At 37.9% G+C, this 15,565-nt stretch overlaps 1 protein-coding gene across 1 annotated transcript in view; it reads left to right on the top strand.

The window, feature by feature from the left end:
* The window catches only part of POLDIP2 (DNA polymerase delta interacting protein 2), a 38,589-nt gene extending 31,422 nt beyond the window's left edge, over positions 1–7,167 (top strand). The window contains exon 7 of the mRNA XM_068355502.1: positions 2,716–7,167. Coding sequence (XP_068211603.1) covers positions 2,716–2,827 — 112 coding nt within the window. The 3' untranslated portion in view covers positions 2,828–7,167. The remainder of the gene's footprint in view (positions 1–2,715) is intronic.
* Positions 7,168–15,565: the final 8,398 nt, after the last annotated feature.

The following is a 15,565-nucleotide window of genomic DNA, read 5'->3' as shown; positions in this document are numbered from 1 at the left end:
GTGGAAAAGTCGACTGGAGATTGAAGACTGGTCATCGACCTATCCCCTTGAACGAGTTTGTCCTACTAATTCCCTTCAAAAAGGAGACATTGAGCACTGTAGGAGCTTCCATCAGGAGGATCTGAAAAACGGTTATACTTTCAAATTATGATCCATCGGTCCTACAGGAAGTACTTCCACTTTGTCCACAAGACAAAGCTATACAAGTTCAGACTTCTTTGCTTTGGACTGATTGTCACACCCCAAGTATATACTCGAGTATATAAAGTCATCTCTTCTTGCGTTCACGCCAACGGCATTTGTCTTTTATAATAGTACCTGGACAACTGGCTGATCCTGTACTCTCGGAGGCACCTGCTTCAGAACCAAAACAGACTTTTTGCCTTATGCCACAATCGATTGTGGTAAATAGAGAGAAGTATACAGTAGTCTCATACCCAAGCAGAGGATGCAGTGCTTGGGAATGCAGATAGACTTGGCAGGAGGCAAAGTTTTTTTTATTTGACAACTGTGTCAGAAGTCACTGAAATAGCGCAACCTTTGTTCAATTATTATTATTATTACTAGCAAAGATACAACCCTAGTTGGAAAACCAGGATGCTATGAGCTACAAAGGTCCAACAGGGAAAAAATTAATAAAAGATATAAGATATTTAAGAAGACTTGTGTAGTTTGGTAGAAGACCCCCTTTTATGCATATTTGATTAAAGACAGTGGCTGCCTCATCAGCATTAATTTTATGAGACCCCTTTTTTATGGATATAATTTTCTTTTAATCAGCACTTCAATTTGCCAGTAACTCCACTATTCTAATTTTTAGATAGTATATGGATATTCATTAGTTAAATGAATTCATTCTTGATTGTAGAAGAATTGTTTGGAAATCTTACGTGTTGTCAGGTGTATGACAGAGGAGAATGTGGAGAGAATAGGCCAGGCTATTCAGTGTATGTGTAGCCAAAGACAAAATGCGCCGTACCCAGAGAGAGGGATCCAATATAGTACTAACTGTCCAGTCAAAGGACCCAATAAGTCTCTAGTGGTAGTATCTCAAGGGGTGACTGGTGCTCTGGCCAACCCACTACCCACAGACATAAAGTTTGTTCTGTGAAGATATACACACTACCTTTCCAAAAGCAATTTCATTCAATTTTACTATTTCTCAACAAGCTCAAAAAGAATTGGATCTAAATCTTATGAAATATTTGAAAATTATCATGATCTAAGAAGTGCAATTATAAAATTTTTGCTAAAAATTATTATTTAGAAAGGTTTTTTTACATGCACTTCGGCAGCATCCCAAATCTGTTTCTTACTAACATTTTCTTGAGTATTCTTGATTTATGTATCACGCTTGGTACCTTTATGACCTATAATGGCTGGTGGGATATGGGCTGGTAGAATGGTAAATTTAAGAGGTTGGATTAGTAGAATTACAGTACACTTTTAGGTTGTGGTTTAGTAACCTTTTCAAATTTATTTGGTTGTTTGTTGTAAGATTAGGTGTGGCACAGAAATTAAGTTGTTTATATGAATTAATGATTGGGTGATTAAGGTAATTTTTTAAATGTCATCTAGAGTTTAAAGTACCCAAAAAATTAGACTGAAGGTAAGTCTGATTTAATTTATTATAAAAACTAAAAGCCTTCTCTTTAAGTCACTGGTTACCCACCACCTGTAAAGTGTAGGAGTCGGCAATATGAATATCAGGTAATGTTCATAGTAAGAAATGAAATTTTGATAACATTTCTTCATGTTTTCACCTGATGTTCATATATATTTCCGCCCTTCTCGCCACTGATTAGTAGCTTCAAGAGAATAGGAAAGTATTTTGACTTTGAGACTGAAGAAGCCTTCTAACTTGTGCTGGCTATTAAAAGTAATTTTTTAAATGTCATCTAGAGTTTAAAGTACCCAAAATATTAGACTGAAGGTAAGTCTGATTTAATTTATTATAAAAACTAAAAGCCTTCTCTTTACGTCACTGGTTACCCACCACCTGTAAAGTGTAGGAGTCAGCAATATGAATATCAGGTAATGTTCATAGTAAGAAATTAAATTTTGATAACATTTCTTCATGTTTTCACCTGATGTTCATATATATTTCCGCCCTTCTCGCCACTGATTAGTAGCTTCAAGAGAATAGGAAAGTATTTTGACTTTGAGACTGAAGAAGCCTTCTAACTTGTGCAGGCTATTAAAAGTAATTTTTTAAATGTCATCTAGAGTTTAAAGTACCCAAAATATTAGACTGAAGGTAAGTCTGATTTAATTTATTATAAAAACTAAAAGCCTTCTCTTTACGTCACTGGTTACCCACCACCTGTAAAGTGTAGGAGTCAGCAATATGAATATCAGGTAATGTTCATAGTAAGAAATTAAATTTTGATAACATTTCTTCATGTTTTCACCTGATGTTCATATATATTTCCGCCCTTCTCGCCACTGATTAGTAGCTTCAAGAGAATAGGAAAGTATTTTGACTTTGAGACTGAAGAAGCCTTCTAACTTGTGCAGGCTATTATTTTTGTTAGATGCTGGCTTCATTGCTTTACTAGAGGCATTAGTGATTTGGAGATTTTTTTGTTTAAATGTTGACTTTCTGAGCTTCCAGAGAAGAAAGTAATACTGTATGAACTTACGGTGAGCATAGAAATAAATGAAATTCTAACAAATATGTATTTTTTTTTTTGGTACATTTGATTTTCTTTTCAGGGGAACATTTCGTATGGAGAGAGAAGATGGCTTTACATTTGATTGCAGGATCCCTCCATTTTCACTCGAAAGTAAACAAGAAGATACTACACAGCCAACAGGCATAATGTAGTTTTGAAAACTACATATACCAAGTATCTTGTACAGTATATAGGTTTTTATTTAAATTCTGTTTTTCTTTTGACTTATATTTCACTTGTATATAAATTTATCTCCTATTTATCTTAGTGGTAAATATTTGTTACATGATAGGTGCTCAAATTATTCATATATAAGATAGTTCTGTTTTATTTTATTTTATTTTCATTTTGGAAACTTACTCCGAATGCATTAAAGTTGAATTCCCGACTGAGGAATCCCGGTATGATGGGAAACAGAACATTAAGTTCTTCCAAGTTAAGGATTTCTATGATGACATAATTTCAAGTAAAGCAAGAAATAAAATGATCTTTCCCTACCACAATGTTGATGTTCTTGTAAAATAATTTAATGTAGGAGATTCAAAATTCTACTCATAAGGATTAGTTTTTTTTTTTTTTTTTTTTTTTTCTTTTTAAATGTAACCCAAAATCAAGCAAATGAAATCGTCTAGGGAGAAATTAACCAGGGACGACAGATGTAAATGCAGAAAGCAATCCAGCAGGAGTGAAGGGACACTACCAAGAGCTATGCCGTTGATGTAAACCACAGCGGGGTGTGCTTTGGGGAAGGTGTAAGGGTGAACTTGCTACTACTAAATATAGCATATTGTAACTAGATTCACAGGATTAAAAAATATTCATGGAGTAAACGTTTTCCTACACGTATCTAGAATAAGAGCAACTTGCTTTATTGAAAGAGGGAGGTGGAAAATAACCTAATAAAATTGGTAGAAACATTTTGTTAGCCAATGGACACAATGGCCTGCTGTATAAAGCAGGTATTGAAAGAGCAGTTTGAAAGAGAAGCAAAGGCTTAAATGAAACAGAAGAAATTACTAGCCTACTGATTAGTAAATGGGGCAAAAACTTGCAAGGCTTGTGTTAATGAATGCAGCTGATATGATTACTAAAAAAAGAAATAATAATAATAATGCCTTTTGATGGCTTCTATATAGATTAATGACTTGGGGGAAATTAGGAAGTGGTGTCCAGAGGCTGGAAAGAAAATTTACAACTGGCAGTTAGTGAGGAAAGTAATGTGAATCTATCCGTTTATGTAAATACAGAGCAATGTATGCATAGAAGTTAAACACAACTTATTTCTTGTCCAACACCATAGAATAGTGTGGCGTACCATTTTTATAACCTAAGTGTCAGGCATTGTTTCTTTGGGTCCTAGCTGCTACTGTTTTACTACTACTACTACTACTACTACTTTATTTTGAATTTATTTTTTCTTTCTCTTGCTGTTCCAACCTTTATAACTTTTACTTGGTGCAACTATTGGACTTTCCTTATAGTTACATTGGGTATGAAATGATTTTACAGCTTCCAAGCACTGGCTATATAGGCTAAATTCCATAACTTTATTAATTCATCTATCAGAGCTGATGCAGAATAAACAGGGAAGAGATTTACTTATAAAATAATTAATATTAACATATATCATATTTCAACTTTATAGTTGAAATATGATATATGTTAATATTATGGGGTATTTTTGCTTTTTTGTAATACAAAGCCAAATTGAGCCAGCCTTATGAGTGAAGAATTTTGACTTCTGATAAAATTATTTTCTATAGAATAGTGTACCATCTGGTAATTTATTTAGTCATTAATCTAATCTATTTTGTTCTTCTATTGCTCATGAAATCCTAACTTACATAAAACTCATTTCAAAGTCATAGTTGACTTTCTGCAGCCAGGATTCTGTTCGCATGCATTCCTTGTTGGAAGTTCTTTTTTTATAGAACTTTGCAATGACCTAATGAGAATGATCAAGCAATCATAATACAAGTCCTATTTGCAGAAACAATATTTATTTACAGCCAGCTGCACCCAATGCAAATGGGCTATTCTTTGAAAGCAGCATAAAACCTGGTAAATCTGTCAAATGAAATTATCGGGTATATTTTTTTCAAAATTTTTTAGACAAATTTTTATCTTATGAGAACAGATAACATTTAGTTTTATATATGTAGAGTGGATTTTATTGACCAATGCTTCTCTATACCTTCAACATCTAGGTGTCAATTGTGGCTTATCCTGCTTAGAGAACTGTAATTAAAGTTCTTGAATTACGGCTATCTATTAACTTTTATTTTCTTTCTTTACTTCATTCCTAGGAGAGACACTTGCTCTATTAATTTCAGCATAAGTCAGCAAAATTCAGCTGGTAGTTTCGAAATTGCATGGTTGTACGGTAAGTTAATAGTCAACCCTGTATATTTTCACAGAAGTTAGTAATAGAGCACTAGGAGCAGCAAACTGTCAACTCTTATTCCCTTGTATTTAGTATACCTGTAGTGGATCTTATTTTTATTTAATGCACATTTTGTAGACAAAGTTACAGCATAAAATTTTTATATTTCTTTCTCTGTATTTTATTATAATCTGGTTTACACTTGCACCAAATATATTGCTATATTTAGCCTCCTTATCCCTCAGCATATAGAGTTAGTTGTTTGTTAAAGAAAAAGTTCTAATTTTCAAAATATTTAAATATATAATGAAATTACCCTCATTCATTTTCTACATCAGATATCCACACTGCAGTCAAAGAAAAAAAATTCAAATTTTAATGAGTTAACTGGTTGTAAAGGAATAATCAGTTTGACCATGATGTTCATTATATACATGAAAAATTAATGTTTAGTTGAAAAATTTTTTTTAAATGCAAATTTTATCTTTAACAAATGAGAACATTAAATTCAAATTTATTTTTTAACTTGAAAAATCAGGCTATCTTAGACATATTGCTTAAAATTATCTGTAAAAGACCTTAGAATTATTGCCATTAGAAAATTCTATATGGCATGGGTTTAATGCCGAATAGTAGCAATAAAGTTTGTGCACAAGTTTGACAAAAACAGTGTTAATGTAATACTGGATGTTATCACATTACAATAGCAAGATACAGTACAGTAGGATACAAAGGAAGGAAAAGAGGCAGAGAAGAAGAATGTCTGGGTGCACAGTGCTCTTACTATAGAGGAGAAACCAGGATATAACAGGTTTTCAGCTAAGTATTTGATTTTATTCTTTATTGTGAGTTAGGATAAAATTCAGTCTCCCGGGTAAAACCTGCGAATGTCGTACTTTCATGTAATAGAAGATATGTTTTCTGCTCCAGTTGTCACAGAAATACCTTGCTGAGCCATTGCCCTTGGGGTTCCTCATTTGAGTGAAATATTTTGACAATCAAAAGGATAGATTTAGTTTTGTGAAATTGTTTGGTTTGTGATTTTTCGTAAGTAAATGGATATGCAGCTGTCAAGAGGTATTTTACTACACTATTCAGGATATATTTTGAAGAAAAATTGTTGCAAGTCTTGTGTAATAGGAGTGTGACCATTATTTAATTATTCACTATACCAAGTCTAGGAAAAATATGTTTTTGTAGTTCAACATTGGTTGTTAACATTAAACAGTTGTCTCTATGAAGTGGAGTGGTGGATATAGTAAACCACTTATTATTTTTTGGAATGATTATCTTAAATGTCCTGTACTAGATAAATAGGAGAATTAAAGCCAAAGCTTGATTGTAATTTATATAGATTGGTACCAATTAATATCAGTAATTGGTTAGAAAGGAAGAAAGACCTTGTTTTCTGCCATAGTTCTTTTCACTTTTCTTTCCAAGGAAACCTGGTAATAAACTTAAGATGTACGTCATTGAAATTCGAGCTAGTATTTTTCATAAAAAATATTGGTAGTATGTACCTCATAAATGTTGCAGTAGGTGTATCTCGACATGTAACGATTTTATGAATTATTATTTTTTCAATGGTTGTCTCTCACAAGTTGGGATACAAATATTGCAATTGGGTATCTGTGATAGCTGTTGTCAATATGTATCTAGTTTCTTGAGAACAAAGTTTCCTTTAGTCCTTTATGTAATGAGGAAATAAATTGTTCCTATGTGCTCTCATTTGTGAATATGTATGTACTGTATACTTTTTGGAATACATTACATCAATGTATTCAAAGTTGTGTTATATTGTATACATCACATTTAATTTACAGGAATGTTCCTTGGGTAATAGGTTTAAGCATAGTACAATTATCAGATCGAGGCTGTATCTTTAAAATCTATTGATACATTGACTATGTTTATATTTTCACATAGTAGCAGCCAAATTCCCAAAACGAGAGTAATTAAGGAAAGACTCAATATTTTGTCTTATAAGTTTCCTTTTCTTCTTTGTTGTACATACATACCTTGAAGTGAAGAAATCGTAACAAGGAAATCTTATGTAATGTACAGTATTCTTGTAATAATCTTCATCTTGGATTTAAAAATATAAAATTCCATTAATTCTTATTCTCCTTTGGATAAGTAATGTATTTAGTTGTTACATTATAGATTGTAATATAGATCCTATTTTTGGGCTCAACCCATGTCGTCCTGATGGAAGTTCCTAAAGTAGCTTCCTAAGGGATATATGTTACTACAGTGATAATCCCAGAGAATTAAACCTTCAGGTCCCAGAATTCTAACTCCTGGAGCGAATATTCTTAAATTTTCTCTCGAGGATACCGCATAATATCAGAGGACGTATTCTCGACACGCCACATAGCAATCTGCACCCCTAATAGCGTTTACGCTTTGAGGGGGACGTGGCAGAATAGAAGGAGGGGCCGTATCAAGGTTGCCCCCGTTCTCATACTACTATTGACCACTATTGACCACCACAACAGCACCATTCCCAAGATGGCGGACATTCCTAATTTTGTAGCGAGTTCGCTTAGTCGTGATACCTGTTGATCTAACTTTTCGATCAATTTACAAGGATTTTTATTATGCATTCTCCAACTTCTTTCGCCTTCGGAAAGATGAGTATTGGGTCTTTACAATGAGTAATTTTTAGCTCCTGTTTCACAGTGAAATTAAAGTAATTTATTGTGTTTAGAAGCTAAGCCTCATACCGGAGGTGCCATGGGAAAAGTGTTCGTTAGGCATGTGTTATTTAGTTAGTAGAACGACTTCCCTTTTAGCATTAATTAATTATGTAAGCTATTTAGGCAAATTATACTTTTAAAGATATTTATAATGTGCATAATTTTCCTTTCTCTGTCGATCGTATAGTTATGTTTCGGTGAGTGAGGTAACCGAGATCTCGTCTCGCCTAGGTAACCTAACCTAGGCGTTTTATTATGCGTTTAGACATTTCCCTGATTACCATTGTGTATTGTGATTTCAATTCATGCAGAGATAGTTATCTCTTAGAATTAATTCAGGCATGACTATCCTACGGTTTTTTTCTGCCCTTCCCCTGTAACTGCAGATGCAGGTTTTTGGGTTTGGGCCAGAATCTCAGAGTATTTAGTCTGTAGTCGGTAGCTGACTAGCAAGATGAATAGAATTCTTTTGCTAGGTTAGGCTGCCGACATAGGAGGCTAGACCTCCCTAGGCCACTCCTGAGGGGTCTGTACGATATGATACCTTCTCCCTGTGGCCTAGCAGACTAGTCCTGTGTTGGTTGACCCTAAGCTAAAGAATAGAATTCTTCTACTGCTTAGGGGATACCGGCACTAGAACCCAGTTTCCTTTCTGTTTAGTGGTGGTGGCGAGGGTGCTACCAACCTCTTTATTGTATTAATCTAACCCTAGGCTAAGGAATAGGATTCTTTAGCCACATGGGATAGTTCTAATACAGGAACAGAGTTTCGTTAGGTAAGGCAGGACAGGCTATGTGGCCGGCTCCTGCTGTACCTTTTACATGACCCTCTTTTTCCTTTCCCTTCTATCCCGTTATGTTGGCGACTCCCTGCAACCTTACCGTTGCTGGTGGGTTGCCGGGATCGACCAGACTCCCTCTCTTCAGCCGTTGTCCGACTGCTAGTAGCTATTTCAGTGGAAGGCAGCCATGACAATTGCCGGCCGGCAGTTATGACATCTGCTGGCTTGCAGCCATGACAGCTGCCGGCCGGCAGTCATGATGGCTGCTGGTGGCCATGTTGGCTGTGAGTGGGAAGTCCCTTCTATTACCAAAGGTTCTTCAGTTCACCCTTGGACTGCTAGCAACAGCGTCTGTTGCCGGGGTGCTGCCTACCAGGCTGGCACAGATTGGTGCCGACTCACCCGGCAGCAGGCCGACTGTACTGATACTGCCGGGCGGCAGGGTATAGACAGGACCTTGCTGGCGACAGTACTGTAGCTGGACGGAAGCTCGAATGTTACATTCTCCCCTTCCATTTGAACCTTCTTTCTGGAGATAGGTAATAAAATGAGATTTTTACATTCATATTTACTGTATATATACACAGTATTAGGTAGCCTTTTCTCCATGCTATCTCTCTCTTTCTCTCTCTCTCTTTTAGCTAGCAGGCTGGATGTGCCGGCAAATGCTAGCTATGCCGATGACATGCTGGCTGAACTACAGTATTTGTTTATACAGGTAGTTAGTATATTTGCAGTATAGGACATTCTGCAAATAGAAAGCTACTGTATATATTATACTAGTAGTGTTTCCCAATATATTTTGAGTATCCTACCCAAGTATTTGTGGAACCCAATCTCATATTGAAAGAATTTAATTTCAAGATTCTGATTAGAAATCAGTCCTCAGATTACCCTGCAATATTCAAATTTTTAAGGACTGGAGATTTCACTCCTAACCCTTGAAGGGCAGAGCCCTTATCCTTGAGTCTCCATGATCAGTTAACTATGATTTAATATTGTAAGGGAGGTCACAGCAAATAGGTTGGGTGGGATACACAAATATATGTCTTTAATTTTTCCCAGTCCAGTTGGCATCATGCCAGCTGGACTGTGCAGTCAGATGCTTGCCTTAAAGGCAGCACATTGGCTGGATCACACTATATATAATTATACAGTAGCCAGTAATTTGCAAGATAGTGCATACTGCAAAAAGAAAACTACAGTATGATTATACAGTAGTTATTTCTAACATATCTTCGGTACCCTTGTGCGAGCTTATGCTGGTGCCGCTCTTATATTGAAGGAATAGTGTTTCTTCATTAAGCTGATTGAGAAATCAGTCATCCTTACCCCACAGAGTTTAGTATAAAAGGGACTGATTTATACACTTCTCTACCCCTAGGGGTGAGACCCCCTTTTTAGTTGGAGTTCCTTTGATAAGGGAATCTCCTCACATCTAATACTGAGGGTTTGATAAGGGAATCTCCTCACATCTAATACTGAGGGAAGGCAACAGCATTTGTTTGCGGAGGATACACAAGTATGTGTCTTCTACTATTCCTTTATAGCTTGCTATCCTAAGCTATTCTGTTAAGATATGACTTTTGATATATTGGTTATCAGCGAGATAATCAATCGTATACTCATTCTGTTTTCCTTTCTTTACAGGCGGAACACCAGATGTCATGTGTTGCAGTCTTCTGCAAAACTAAGAGCAAGTATTTTTACGGACATAATGCATGCAGGTTTCATGCCCCCTGCAATATTATTTCCGAACCCCTGCATTATTGGAATCCGCAGGCTTGCAAAGTATGTCGGACCTTATTGTCCAAGGGTTTCAAGAATCCCAAGTCGGTAGAGACTAGGGATGCAGCTCGTTTCAAGCTACGCAACTGGGTGAGAGGCTTTCAGAAAATCTCACCTTACCTGCCTAATGACAAGATGTGTAGGATACTATTTCCAACAGCAAGTAAGGAAATAGTGGTACCCCAGACACGAGGTAATTCTCCCGACGGCCAGATAACCCTTGGGAAGGAGCGCAGAAAGCGCCCATGGGAAGAAGGGAAGAATGTCGGATTGGAATTGTCTCCGTCTATTCCGGCTCTAGAACCAGCGACATCGATATCTCCGCCTTCTATCCCTCTATTAGATGGATTGGACCAGTTATGGGCTCAAGTGAGGAATCTAATAGAAAACTTGTGCAAACAGAGCAAAATGCAAGGTAGCCTTGTAAAGCTCCACTTGGCACTCCTCAGGGGTCCTATAAACAACCCATAGATCAAGACCTTCCGACAGGCTCCAAAACCAATCCCTGGAGGTTTGCGGAGCTGATGCCGATTTTAAACGGCAAACTCTACATCTCAGAGAAGATGAGTGCTGTTTCGTTAGACTGAAGGATGAACCAAGGTTAAGGAAAGGAACGTAATCAAAGGAGGTTATGATTCTCGCCCATGATAAAGCACAGGCTATCCTATCAAGTAGCATAGAAAAGGCGGGTTACTCGGTGTCGAAGGTATTAACACCCGGTAACAGGCACTCTTCCTTTCTTGCTCCTGCTTCAATTTATTCCCCTTTACGGAGAAAGCATTTAAATATGTCACCGAAGCAGTGGAGGCAGGTAAACCGTGTCCTACACTCAAGAGTGCGAGCCTCTGTCACTAGCTTTTCCCAGACAGAAGAACTGGAAGGAAGCCCATTTAACCTTTTCAGTAGGAAGACTTGAGGTGGATGTCACCAGTCGACAATTTAAAGAAAATCTCCCTAAATTATCCGAGTTTCTCTTACATGATGAACAAGAGACAAAGGAGAGACTTGCAGCCTCCCTATCTCTACAAAACTACATAGAGTTCTGTTCAGCTCATCAAGACCCCAGACATGCTCAAGGTCTTAGCTAAAATACATATGGCTACCTTGGTAAAAGACCTTTATGCCTTTATAAAGGCTAGAAGAACATGTAGGGAGTTTGTGTTCGCTAACGCGACAGTGAAACACGAAACAAGGAAACTAATATCTTCCAACATCTGGGGTAAAGACCTCTTTTCAGACGAGGTAGTCAGGAAAGTGATTAAGAATGCCACCACAGAGAAAGTAGGACTTCTCCAAAAGTGGGGCATCCTTTCAAAAAGTCTTCCACGGTTGTGGGTCCCCAACCTAAGAGGAAGATTTAAAGGTCTGGAAATTAATTTCGAGCTGTTCAACAACATCCCACAGTTGTAGTGACCGCGCTGCCACAGGCAGGTGGTCGAAAATATAATCCTACTGATCACTCGAAGCATAGAAATGCTTTTCTGGTAGGAGGGAGATTCCTTTAGGATTGCTGGACCTTCGATCCTTGGGTCCAAGGCCTAATCAAGATGGGACTAAGATGGGAGGTGGAGATGTCTCTACCACCATTTCCTCAACTCCTCCTATAATCCAAAACCCTCCTGGAGGAGTTTACATGAGAGCTCTAGAGCATACAGGTGGTAAGGAAACTATAGTCCACCGAATTCCAGGGAAGGCCGTTGTGTGTCTACGAGAAGGACTCAAGAAAATTCAGTGTCATTCTGGACTTGTTGCTACTCAACAAGCCCAAATAAAACGACGAGTTCAGAATGTTTATCCTTCTGAACATAAGGACCCTGTTGCAAAAAAGGGTGCTTGTAGTCTTACCAGACCTGAAAGTCGTCTATTGGCAACTTCCAGTCAATCACCCTCTACCCTCCTATCTAGGATTCAAGTTACACAAAGTAACGTATTTCCTAGGAAAGATACTTGTCAGACAAGACACAGTCCTAGATATCTTCATAAAATTGGCAGACACAGTCACGCAATAATTAAGCCTAGGAAAGGTTCAGGCAACAATGTTCCTGGAGGAGAGGTTGGGGTGAGCAGCACCCAAGGTGGCTGGTCTATGAACATTCAAGGAAATAATCCGGTCCCTGGAACATAGCGGATGCAAGATAAGCTTCAAGAAGTCTCGATTCTCTCCAGCTCAAGGGTTTCAATGGCGAAAAAGCCATTGAAGCCTGTGGTCACACCAACTCTCCTTTCCTTTGGGAATGTAAAAGGAGATGGCAAGGTCGTTCTAAAGAGAGTGGTAATCAGTCAAATTCCCAAGACGCGAACAGGGAGGAGGTCTGATCTCTATCCAGTTTGCAATAGAGACAGACCCAGTGCTAAAAGCACTGCTGCAAGATGAGTCGAGTGTCTGGAGAAAACAAGCATCAAACGCTCGAAGAGATCTAAAAAGACAGATATCAGTCCTTCCTTAATCGCTTCCCTAACAAAGGTCAAAATCCGAAAGTCCCAAGACCATGTTGGTCCTGTCATGAGTGGGGAAACACTCTCCACGCAGATCAGATTGTCTACGGCTGATCTGGGACTTCGAAGCGATAACGAGATGCTGCAATCGACAATGCCAGAGAATGTCTCATACAGTCTGGGTGTAGTTAACCATCCCTTACCTTAAGGGATGGCACCTGTCAGCAGTTCATATACAACCGATCCGCAATGTGACAGTGGATGCTCTACTCGGGCTCAAGCAGATAAGAGTTAGAATGGTCCACGGACGTAGACCTCATTCTCTCCCAGATGGGAACAAGTCCCCGGACTGCAATCCAACCTCCTCTTTACGAGCGTCGTTAAGGAACTACCTCGATACGGAGCCCCATACGAGGATCCTCTAATAAAAATGACAGACATCATGTCTCTGAAATGGAAGGGATAGACTTAGGATTTCCAGTTCATCCCATCCAATCACCTGCTGAGATCCTTCCAGGGAGGAGTAGCTCTGTTGGCTCCCAGGTAGCCCAAGAGCAATCTGTCCTCTTTGAGGAAGGAACGGAGGCTGAGGCTGTCCCTAGTTCTGAACCAAGGACTACTTCAGAAGGTTCAGAGATTAATTGCCTGCGATTTATCTCAGAACCCGAACCCTTCATTGCATGATTTTCTGGCCCTAGCGGTTAGGAAAAGATTTGGGATCTCATAAGGCAATATATTATTATTAGAAGAATACAAGTCTAAGTCAACTAGAAGACAATATGAGTCATCATGGAAAAAGTGGGTTGCTTTCGTAAAAACAAAAGGACCAAAAGAGATTTCAATGAACTTCTGTCTGTCCTTCTTTATCCATCTTCATAACCAAGGTTTAGCGGCCAACACGATAACTACGTGCAAGTCAGCCTTGACTAGACCTCTTCAAAATGCCTTTCAAGTGGACTTGGCGAATGAGATCTTTAATAAGATCACGAAGGCATTTTGGACAAGGTCCTACATTATGCCTCATCCATGAACAATGAAGATTGTTCGCTTAAGGATCTAACCCAAAAGGTTATTTTTCTGTTTGCTATAGCCCCTGAAGAGTTAGTGAAATAGTGGCCCTATCTAGGGATAAGGTCCACATTCAGTTTGCAGAAGCAGAACTGAATTTCTTCCCTGATCCAACCTTTATCGCTAAAAATGAGCTACCCACTAAAAGGTGGGGTCCCTGGAGAATCTGCCCTCTGAAGGAAGATGTCTCTCTATGTCCAGTAGAGTGTCTAAAGGTCTATCTTCGTAGAACTTCAGACTTCAGGGGAGGACAGCTCTTTAAAGGAGAAACCTCTGGATCAAACTTATCCCTAAAACAACTGAGGGCGAAGCTCACCTACTTTATTCGTAGAGCAGATCCTGACAGTACTCCCGCAGGTCATGATCCGAGAAAGATTGCTTCATCACTGAACTTCTTTCAGTATATGGACTTTGAGCGTCTTGGTTCATACATCGGATGGAAATCATCCAGTGTGTTTTACAAACACTATGCGAAATAGGTTCATGAACTGAAACACTATGTAGTGACGGCGGGTAGTGTATTAAAACCTGCCCCTAATTACTATCCTAAACAGTAATTGCTTGGGACTTCGAATGTCCTCGCTCATATAATGGATGAGAGTCATCCAGTGTGTTCTACAAACACGATGCTAAGCAAGTCCATGAAATGAAGCATTATGTGGTGACATCAGGTAGAGTATTTAACCTGCTGTCTGATTCTGCGATGAACAGCTAATTGACTGGGACTGTCAATTAAAGGGAGAAGGGGTCATCTCTTTTAGTGTGACCTCCTTTGAATAAGTGTTACCATGGTGACACTAACTCTGCTCAAAATCCCAGGTGTGGAATTATACAGTTAGCACTAGTGCTGTGTGTACGTAGTAGACAGTGTCGATAGAAGGTAACCGGTACAGAAATTATGAAGAGAAAGTTTATTATAAATTTTCTTCAATCTGAGAGTGGCACTCATCATTTCTTTCTTCTCAAGAAAGAAATATAATCTCTGTACATGTTGCACCCCAAACGCTATTTGGGGTGCAGATTGCTATGTCGCGTGTCAAGAATACGTCCTCTGATATTATGTGATAGCCTCGAGAGAAAATTTAAGGATATTCGCTCCAGGAGTTAGAATTCTGGGACCTGAAGGTTTAATTCTCTGGGAATATCACCGTTTTTTCAACATAAAATGCCATTACAAAGATTGCAGGGTAAATTTCTAGGTTAATGAAACTAAATAACAATGTATATCTGTATGAAAATTCTCAACCATCCATCTTCACACACACCTACCTCACAGGAATATTAGCTTTGTACTGTGGTATTATGCCAGACTTTACAATAACATGAACAGAATACACAAGTACAAGTATGCATTTATCATGAGGATGTTGAATAGGAAGATTTAATTGGATGTTTTGCTAGCATTTTGAGATAAATATTTCAAGCCTTTTATAAATTTTGCCTTCTACTTGTGCAAAACATGTATTCATCTACCTAAATATTAATATACTCTTTCAAAAAAAATGGATGAAGACAAGACATGAATTACTAGTGGAAGAGAGATAAGAATTTTTAAGAGAAGTGTGTTTAACAAGAGAAGTTAAAGATTGTAATTTTAAGATACAGTACTAACATGCTTTTCTAAGTTAAACATATCTCAGCAGTGTCCAACTTTCAGCTATTTAATTATTCAAATCTTAATTGATTTAAATTAAACTTTTATAGATATAAAAATTTGGGAACCTTCCTAATAAAT

This window comes from Palaemon carinicauda, chromosome 31 (genome assembly GCF_036898095.1).
Source record: "Palaemon carinicauda isolate YSFRI2023 chromosome 31, ASM3689809v2, whole genome shotgun sequence".
Taxonomy (NCBI): domain Eukaryota; kingdom Metazoa; phylum Arthropoda; class Malacostraca; order Decapoda; family Palaemonidae; genus Palaemon; species Palaemon carinicauda.
This window is presented reverse-complemented; position numbering and strand designations above follow the sequence as displayed.